Source organism: Chiloscyllium punctatum, chromosome 37 (assembly GCF_047496795.1).
Source record: "Chiloscyllium punctatum isolate Juve2018m chromosome 37, sChiPun1.3, whole genome shotgun sequence".
Taxonomy (NCBI): Eukaryota; Metazoa; Chordata; class Chondrichthyes; order Orectolobiformes; family Hemiscylliidae; genus Chiloscyllium; species Chiloscyllium punctatum.
The window spans coordinates 63,317,435-63,328,228 of record NC_092775.1 but is presented as its reverse complement, the minus strand read 5'-3'; the positions used below and the strand labels follow the sequence as shown (position 1 = coordinate 63,328,228).

Genomic DNA, 10,794 nt, shown 5'->3' with positions numbered 1-10,794 from the left:
ACTCCATGTGGCAGGCCTGGGCCTGTTCCAGTTCCCCTGGGTCAGCAGGTGTGCAGAGATGGGCTCCAGCTACAGCTCCTTGAAGCAGTGACTAGGGATGCTGTAGAGCATCTGCGAGGCAGACAGTAATGTGGATAGCACACAGAGAGAGGGTGACCACACTGCAGGCTCAGAATCTGCAGGCAGGAAGGGAATGGGTGACCACTAGCAGAGCAAGGGAAATAGGCAGACAGTTCAGGTATCTCCTGTCGCCATTTCCCTGCAAAACCAACATACTGTTTTGGACAGTGTTGAGGGGAATGACCTCTCAGTGGAAGCCACAGCAGCTAAACTCCTTACATCATGGTTGGTTCTGCTCCAGAGGAGAGCGGTAAAATGTGCACCAGGGCAATAGTTATAGGGGAGTGAATTGTAAGGGGAACAAACAGGTGTTCCTGTGGCCAAAAACGAGACTCCAGGATGGAATGCTGCCTCCCTGGTGCTATGGTAAGGAAATCTCAAAGCTGGTATAGGATATTCTGGAGAGGGAGGGTGAACAGCCAGTGGTCATGGTACACATTGGTACAAATGACATAGGACCTCTTCTCTTCTTTTAATCTAACAGCAGAATATAGGAAGCAAGGAAGCAAGTTTGGAAATCGGATTACTAGCAGTGCAATGTGCTTGTCAGAGAAGAAATGACAGGATATATTGGAGCTGTACAAATTGGACAAGTTACACTTCTGCATGACTGGGACTGGTGTCCTGGGGGGAGGGTTTGTGAGAGCATTTGAATTAATATGCCAGGGGCATGGGAACCAATGTTAGGAGTCAGAGAAGGAAGGAGCAAGGAGAAAAACAAAAGGTTGAAAAGGGACTAAAACAGTGATAGGCAGAGAAACCAAGGACAGAATTCACCCAGGACTATTCAGAAAAATATTGGGAGCAAGACAATCATTATTGAAAAGACAAGCTTAAAGGCTTTGTTCCTTAATGTGTAGAGTGTTTGCAATAAAGTGAATGAACCAATCACATAGATAGATGTAACCAGGTACAATAATTGGGATTATGGAGACAGGGCTGCAGGGTGACCAGGGATAGGAATTGAATCTTCCAGGATATTCAGTATTCAGGAAGGACAGGCAACAAGGAAAAGGTGGTGGAATGGCATTTCAGATTAAAGAGATAAAATTAACTCAACAGTGAGAAAGGATATTAGCTCTGACAATGTGGAGTCTGCATGGGTAGAGTTGAAAAATACCAAGGGGCAAAAGAAATTAGTGGGTGTCTTATAGAGAATCCCAAACTGCAGTGGTGATGTTGGGAATGGCATTGCACAGGAAATTAGAGATGCATGTGATAAGGGAATATTGGTGAGCATGGGTGATTTTAATCTGCACATAGACTGCGCAAATGAAATTAACCACAAAGCCATAGAGGAGGAATTCCTGAAGCGAGGATGGAATGGTTTTCTTCACCAATATGTGGTAGAACCAGCTAGAGAGCAGGCCATCTTAGACTGGATACTGTCTAATGAGAAGGGAATCATTGCCAATCCCTTGGGGATAAGTGGCCATAACATGATAGAACTTTTTATCAGTGTGGAGAGGGAGGTAGTTGATTTGGAGACTAGGATGCTGAATCTTAACACAGGAAACTATGAAGATATGAGGCGTGTGTTGGCCTTGATAGATTGGGGAGAGTTGCTCAAAGGGATGACAATGAATAAGCTCTGGCACACATTCAAGGAATGCATGGGGGAACTGCAACAAATGTTTATTCCTGTCCAGCACTAAAACAAAATGTGTAACAGGGCAAATCCATGGCTTGCAAAGGAAATTAGAGATGGTATCTGATCCAAGGAAGAAGCATACAGACCAGTCGAGAAAAATAATAGATCAGAGGAATGAGATCAGTTTAGAATTCAGTAAAGAAGGACCAAGAGATTGATTGAGAAGGGCAAAATTCAGTGTGAAAGTTAATTTGCAGGGAACATGAAGACTGACACTAAGAGCTTCTATAGATATGTGAAGAGAAAGAGATTGGTGAAGTCAAATCTAGGTCCCTTATAGACAGAAATGGGGAATGTATAATAGGGGACAGAGAAATGGCTGAGTAGCTGAGTACATACTTTGATTCTGTCTTCACAAAAGAGGAGACAAATCAGATACCAGAAATGTTGGAGAAAGCAAGACTTAGTGAGAGGGAAGGACTGAGGGAGATCAATATTAGTAGAAAAATGGTGCTGGGAAAATTGATTGGATTGAAGGTGGATAAATCTCCAGATCCTGATAGTCTACATCCCAGAGTACTTAAGGGAGTGGCCCTAGAAATCATGGACACATTGGTAATCATCTTCCAGGATTCTGTAGATTCTGGCAGTTTGGAGAGTAGCAATTGTGTTCATCATGTTATTGTGGAGGGGTAAATAGGAACTACAACCGCTCACCTCACAACATTGTCACATGATATACCCTTCCTGTAGGTGGCCTAATACTTGTGAATTTTGTTTGCTCCTGATCATACATTGTAACATTAGCTGTTCTGCATGGACCACACGATTTTGGATACAAATTCACTCATGTATGATTACACATATAACGTCGTTTCTTCCATCATTTCAGATTTGTCACTATTTGACAAAACTCTTTACCCTGTCATTGTTGGGGTTTTAATTTACATTCTTTTGCCTGATAGACTCCAATTATGGCATGTTATGGACCAGACCGGACACTTTCAACACTTTTGAAAAAAACTACCCTGGATCCTAACTTGGCTGGTTTGTTTAGCAGGTATGATGTGGATACCATAATCTTGCTGAAGGAGCAGCATCAACACAGGCAGCTTCTCAGAGATAGATGCTCCGAGCATGCTCTTGGTCAGGCTGGTCCTGAGAATAGCCCACTATCGTTTCTAAACAATGAACATAGGCTGTCATATAGTCCCTTCCTGAAGTGAAGATTTTTATTGAAGAACAATAACTCCTACATGGAATGCTAACACAATGGCTCTTTACTGAAGTCACTGTGCATCTACATTCCTGTATCCATCCTGTCATGGTGCATATGTGTGGTGTCCATCCCTTTCATACTCACATGGTGATGTTGATGCTACTATACAGATGTCCAGCACAAATATCTCTAATAGTTGAATTGCTTGTTAAATTAAGAATAACATGAAAATTCTCACTGCACTTATTGGGGCTCATCTTTTCACAAAGGAACCTCAATTATCCAAACGAGATGGGCGGGCACTATTCCATTCAGATCATTGATTATTCAGATAATAGATTTTAGCTTAAACAGGGGAAGCCATGCCGATCTAATGCTGTGCTTTACTGGAGAATTTGTTTGAATCTATAATTTTAATGAGTCTGTCATATAAACAAATTAATCTTTGCAGTCTGCAAATTACAGGTTCAAATGAGAAAAAAAATAAACTCTTAGCATGAAATCCCAGCATTAAACAAGGTCCCAAACAGCTTCTACGATCCGAAGATCATTTACAGTATCAGTTTCTGGCAACTCAGTCTCACAATAGAAAGACAGAAGCCCCGCCGCACGCATGCGTTTGCGTTCTCATCCTTTACATTTCTTTTGATCTCTGATCCACTGATACAACTCCCTGAATTACCTGCTGTGACAACACTGTGCTGTTAAGAGATGTGTTCTGTCCTATTTCTCTTGCAGAGGATGCTGCCACAGTGGTGCTGAAATGTCTCCATCAGACAGAGAGTTTGGAAACAAGTTTGGTTTTCTCCACTGGTGCTTCTTTTTGAAGTAAGAAAACGAACCATGAATGGGAGGGGTCTGTCTTACACAGAGATCCAGAGGGCTTTGGTTTTGCTTTCAGATATTAGGCAGTTTTTGCTGGTTGCCAGAACTAAAAGCTTGAGTTCACTGCAGGTACATTGGAGTCTTAGACAGAGAGGCCTCCTCTTAAAAATTACCAGAGGCAGATTGTTCGTTCAGTGTTTCTTTTTCATGAACTGAATAGAGACAGTCCATGAGAATAATAACTGTGTTGTTGAATTGCCTTTGCCAAGGGCATGTTTATGGGATACAGCTTATCTTGGAATAACCTATAATTAGTGATTAGATACTGCATTATATTGTTCAGTAATTTTCTCGAGTAAAGTTATGCCAATTCTTCTTTTTGTTGTATTTTAAACCGAGTTATAAGATTAAGCGTGTTTTGATTAAAGCAGAGTGGTCAACCAATCAAATCAAATCTGGAACACATATCTGTTGCTTTTCAACAAAGAAAATGGGTGAAAGCTGACACACAATATAGTATGGGGGAAACAGCTCTGGTCCATAACAATTACATACAGTTCCATTACCCATTACCAATCCAGAAAAAGCTTACTTCTGTCCCTCCAATCAGTGTGAAAACAATTGACAGTGTTTTGTAACCTCATGAGTTTTGTGAACAGAACATCTGCCCACAACATCCTGTTCTTCTAGTGAATGGATCTTCCTGTTCACAAGATGAGCCTTGCCAGGGAGCTCATTAGGTTTTAGTTCATTCTTACCAACATCCCAGAACACTGGGGATTGTCAGGTATGTGGAAATTCTGTTTTATTCCCCATTAATTTACCAATCTATTTTACTTTCTGGTGAAATGGTCTCCCAGATCAGATCAGAATCCATCTGTGGGGGGAATGTCCACCAAAGAATCGATACATTAGCTTACACCCTTGTGATTGTTGTTACAGTGCAATCCCATGGCTTGTTCGCTCGACTCATCAGGTACCGTAATCCATTAGAATGAAACAGTATGTTTCCACCTCAGCAGGGGAGGCACAGGCTCTCTTAATGGTTGCTCAGGTCCACTTGATCTGAGTTGATGGAGTATTTTAATGTTGATAACCTTCCTGGGATGTATTGCCTGCAGGGTATATATTGTTGGCAGTATTTAACCACCTCACTTCTGATTGCCAGTCACCACCAGTCTTGATGTATGCTAGTGATCATAACAATCTTCCCATGGTAATCATCCGATGATGGAGTTGGATTAGCTTTTTCCTCATGTATTCTGGGATATTACTTTGCTGTAGTGGTTTTAGAGTTGTTGCAAAATAAGGTATTGCATTTTGGCAACAAGTTAAGAGTTCTAGAGCCTTCATTACACCCCCTTTTATTTGTTGGGCATGATGGAATATATCCCATTGGCCTGGATGAGTACAGCTCCAACAACAACTAACTTATCAAATCTTTTTCTGTTCCAACTTTGTAGCTAAATATTTGATTCCTGGGTGCCTTTATACCGCAGATGGAGCCGTGTGTGTTGACTTTATACACTTTTCACTGTAATTCTGTGCTTGAGCACTTGTGATAATAAAATCTAAATTAAAATTAATTAGACTCTTCACTGATTAGAACACAATAGTTTAGCCACTTCACTTCATGATTGATGTCTTGTGTTTCCCATAGGATAGTCAAGTCTCAGATTGCAACAGTTCTCACGAACACTCATATGGAGTTTAGAAACTGAGATTGAGTCTCAATGGCTGTATCTGTGCTTAAATACTATGAACTGTGGAACACCAAACCAGCACTGTCCTTACTTAATCTGCATTTGATTGTCTGTGAGATGATGTGCACATATTGACTGAGCTAATGCCAATAATTCTCTGAAACAGAATGAAACAAATAATTACATGATAATAATTACCTCAACTTCTTTTCACAGAGTTTCAGGCAGTGTTTGATATGTTTGATGCTGATGGTGGTGATGACATCAGCAGTGAACAGTTGGTTGAAATGATGAAAATCCTGGCTCAGAACCCCACCAGAAAAGAGATCAATGCCAGCATTGAGGAAATGGATAAGGAGAGTAAGAAAGCATTTTCTTAATAATATTTAGCAATTTCAATTCATTCAAACATGATTTTGTTCTCAAATGTTCATAGTTAACAGTTGATTGATCTGATATTTCAGTGTGCTCTTAACTTAGGAAGTGGCACCACTGACTTTGAAGAGCTCTTGATGATAATGACAAGAAGAACGAAAGAGGAGGTGAAAGGATTCTTCAAAGATCATTTGGTAGAATTATTTTGTGTATTTGATAAGTGAGTTTCCGTTCGACTAATTTGGTGGCACTATGGCCATGCAGAAATTCAATAGTTTCATGGAGGTACACATTGTAAAATGAAAGACTTTGTTCAAAGATCAGCAAAACAAACAGAAAAGCACAACCACATGAATCTACAGATAGGGAAGGGAGCCAGCTAGCTCAGTTGCCTGGATAGCTGGTTTCAATGCAGAGTGACACCAACAGTGTAGGTTTAACTCCTACTCCAGCTGAGGTTACTATGAAAGACATTCCCTCTCAACCCTCAACTGAGACATGGTGACCCTCAGGTTAAACTCACCAACAGTCATCTCTGTCCTATGAGAAAGCAGCCCGATGATCTGGTGAGACTGTAGGTGAATTTACTTGTAAATTACTGTCACTAAACCATTTTAGTAATGAAGTACATTTATTAAACAAACAAAATACATCAGAAGCTTGTAATCTGAAATAATAATACAAAATATCAGCAGAGATCACAATCAATAGAGAGGGAAAATCAGAGTATGAATTCCTAGTTGAATACAACTTCTTCTGAACAGAAGTGAGGCAGAAATATAGAAACATCAGGTGTTGGAAACATTGCTAGCAGAATCGATAATTATCAAACATATATTGAACCTTGGTTCATGCACGTTGTATGTCACATGCAATACTTTTCATCATTTTATATCAAGGATATTGAGGCTCCCGAGATGGTGCTTATAGGATTTATAACAACGATACCAGAAATTCTTGGGTAAACACATCAGGAAATGATTAACGGTTGAGTCTATTTTCTCTTCAACAAAGAAGACCAAGGGATGATCCATAGATGTATGTAAAATTAAAAGAAGTTTTGATAGTATAGATAGACGACATATTTAGTTGAGAGAGGTGATGGCGTAGTTTGGAAATGTTACTGGATCAGTTAGCCATTGGCCACACTAACGCTTCAACAACAAAGGTTTAAATCTCATCCTGTCAGCTGGTGCAATATAAAACTCAATTTATAAATCTGGAACATGAAACGAATGTCAGTGGAGACTGTGACAGCTGTAATTGATTGTGATGACAACTGATCTTGTACACTGGTGTCCTTTAAAGAAAAAATGTGCCTTCCTTACCTCTCTGGACAAAATGTGATCCCAGACCAACATAACTGTACCTAAATCTTAACCGTACTGTCAAAAAACTTCACTCCTTGATGTGCTGAATGCTTTTTATGCTGCCCCAATAGCCCCACACACACGAGCTCCCTCTGTTACTGCTACAGATTTCCGATCAGTCTTTTTGACCAAGTAAAATTATTGCCTGAGATGGAGACCTGCTGTGCAATAATAACCTGTGCAGATCAGTGTTCGCTGGTGGAAGTATTCACTGACATTTTCAACCTCTCCTTGCTACAATCTGAGGTCCCCACCTGCTTCAAGAGGGCCACCATCATCCCCGTACCAAAGAAATCGTGTGCAATGTGGGTTTAATGATTACCACCCAGTAGCTTTGACCTCCATAATCATGAAGTGCTTCAAGAGGTTAGTCGTGGCCCATATTAACTCTAGCCTCCCAGCCTGAATCGATCCCCTGTCTACCAATGAAATAAGACCACATAGGACACAATTTCCCTACCCTACGCTTATCCCCGGAACATCTGGATAATAAAGGCACCTATATCAGGCTCCTATGCATCGAATCCAGCTCCGTGTTCAACATCATAATCCCTACCAGATTAATTTCAAAACTCCTCAACCTGGGTCTCAGCTCCACCCTTTGCAACTGGATTTTTTGCTTCCTGACCCAAAGACCGCAGTCAGTGAGGATAGACAACAGCACCTTCTCCACAATAATCCTCAACACTGTCACTCCTCGAGGATGTGTTCTTAGACCCCTCCTGTACTCCCTGTACACCCAGGACTGTGCAGCCAAATTTTGTACAAATGCCCTCTCCAAGTTGGCTGATGATACCACCTTTGTAGGCTGGATATCAAATAATAATGAGTCAGAATACAGGAAGGAGATAGATTGCTTGCTGTTGTGGTGCAATGCTAACAATCTCTCGCTCAACGTCAGCAAAAGAAAAGAACAGATCATTGACTTCAGGAAGAAAGGAGGAGGACACGCCCCTATCTACATTAATGGAGCTGAGATGGAGAGGGTTGGAAGCATGACATTCCTTGGAATGATGACACTATCTTGGGCCTCCCACTAGATGTGATGATCAAGAAGGCACAACAATACCTTCTTCCTCAAGAGGCTAAGGAAATTCAGCATGTTGATAAGGATCCTCACTAACTCTTACAGACGCACCATAGAGAACATTGTATGTGGGTGTATGATGGTTTGGTCCACAACTGCTCTATCCAGGACCGTAAGAAACTACAGAAGGTTGTGTGCACAGTCCAGATCATCATGGAAGCCAATCTTAATTCAATGGACTTAATTTACACATCTCATTGCCACAGAAATGCTGCCAACATCATCAAAGACTATCTCCACCCTGGTAATACTGTCTTAATACCTCTTCCATCAGGCAGACGATGCAGAAGCTTTGCATATGCACCAACAGGTTCAAGAACAGCATCTTCCCTGGTATTATTAGACTACTGAATGGACCTCTCTAACTCAAAATCTAATGTTGACTTTGTTTTTGTGCACCTCCTGTGCAGTCGTCACCTTGAATACCTTGGTCTGTCTAAGCACCCTACAATCTGTAACATTCTTGTTTGCTATGATCTGCCTCTATTGATTGCAAGACAAAACTTTTCACTGTACTTAGGGACATGTGAAAATAATAAATCAATTCCAATCAAATCAAATCAAACCAAACCTAATAGCTGAACAAGCAACTCCATTCAAGATTAATTAGGCATTGGCAACAATGCTGTCCCTGCCAGCAATACTCATATCCATGTAAAAAGTTATGGAGAACATAACGAGAGACTATAAGTATAAGTTATTCACAAATGCTTTCATGACCAAAATTTTGGAATAACAGAGAATACAAAAGATTACAGTAGCAATTAAAGGGAAACTAGATAAAATTGAAAGGAACAAGGGTTTACAATGACAGATTATTTTTAGTTGCTTTCAGAGTAGAGGACACACTATTCAATCCAGGTCATAAATAATTTCAGACATTCTTGCAAGTATAGCATTCTTGGATGGAAATTTGAACCTAGAGTGTCTGAATCTCTTTCCTGGGATGTTCATACATCATATTTAGATCCGTTGTACAGCCGTGATTAAAATGGATTACTATGATTAGAGTATATAATGTAAGAGGAATGGCTGGATGAAAGGGAAATTAGATGGATCTGACCTTTTCTTGTGTGGAAATGTCTATTTTGGTGAAGCAGATAACATTGCTGGATTGGTGACTTTTCTTGTTGACTCCAGGAATGTAGATAGGTTCATCGATTGTGTCGAGCTGAAGTTTATGATCTATTCTGGTGGGGAGCATTTTGGAGATGAGGAAGTTAATGAACTCATGAGGGAGTGGGACAAGAACAATGATGGCAAACTTGACTTGGATGGTATGTAGAAATAATATAATGAATTCAATTCATTGGTGATGTTACATAGGTTTACGATGGAGTATTTAAAACATGTATGTTTTCAATCAAATATCTTCTTCACTTTACAGAATGGTTGGAGATGATAAATTAAACCATCAACATTCCTCAGCACTTCATTACTAAAGAATTATCTCACACAGCTCTCATACAGAATCTGTTGTCCTATTATCCAAATGCTCAGTCCTACTTCCCAGATCACCAAACATAAATGATTCAATGGTTTAATGAATTGTATGTTGTTGCCACCCTCTTCTACAGCCAATTGATCAGATATCTGTAATACGCAAGATGGTTGCAAAGAAAGCAAATCTGTTGGACTGGACCGGAGCTACACTTGAAGCATATAGAATCATAGCTGCTATGGTTCTCTCTGAGTAGGTAGAACGAACCCCCGTGCATGAAACTCTTAATGATTTTGCTAGCAGCGTAGAATACTACACAACTTATTCAAACCATTTCTGAATAAAGGTAATGTCATCTTTTCCAGCAAATTACTGTTGCATTTCATTTAGTGAGTGATACAGATTCTCTCGATTTTTATTCTCTGGATTTTAATGCTCTATTTTCTGCAGGTAACAACGTTCAATTACATCCTTCAAAAGAGGTTTGTATCTTGGTACCAGAACTGTTTACATTTATATGGTACATCTTTCTTAACAGGGGAGAGGCTGGAAGAACACAGCAAGCCAGGCAGCATCAGGAGGTGGAGAAGTTGACGTTTCGGGTGTAACCCTTCTGCAGCACTGGGGGGAGGCTGTAGGGGGAGCTGCAGATAAAGGAGGTGGAGGGGACAGCATGGTGAAGTGGGGACAGACAAAGAGAGGTAAAGGGTGTGGCCTGGTTGGTCAATGGGAGGAATGAACCTGGTTGGTGACAGGGAGGAGTGGAAGGGAGGGGGAAGAGCTGGGAAGGAGGTTATTTGAAATTGGAGAACTCAGTGTTGACTTCTCCGGGCTGTAGGCTGCCAAGGCAGTGTGCTTCATTAAGGCAATAGAGGAAGTCAAGGATGATCACGTCGGAAAGGGAGTGGGAAGGGAGTTAAAATAGGGAGTGACTGGGAGTTCCGGATGGCTCCTATGGGCCCGGCTACAATGTTCAGTGAATCGTTCCCGAAGTTTATGCTCGGTCTCCCCGATGTAGAGAAGACCACATCAGGAGCACCTGATGCAGCAAAGTATGTTGGAG

At 40.8% G+C, this 10,794-nt stretch overlaps 1 protein-coding gene across 1 annotated transcript; it reads left to right on the top strand.

The window, feature by feature from the left end:
- Positions 1-342: 342 nt before the first annotated feature.
- Positions 343-9,700, top strand: LOC140463203 (troponin C, skeletal muscle-like). Its single transcript, XM_072556996.1, has 5 exons — positions 343-370; positions 5,675-5,818; positions 5,939-6,053; positions 9,431-9,567; positions 9,678-9,700. Exons 1-5 carry the CDS (start codon positions 343-345, stop codon positions 9,698-9,700), a joined length of 447 nt encoding a protein of 148 aa, XP_072413097.1.
- The last annotated feature ends 1,094 nt before the right edge of the window (positions 9,701-10,794 follow it).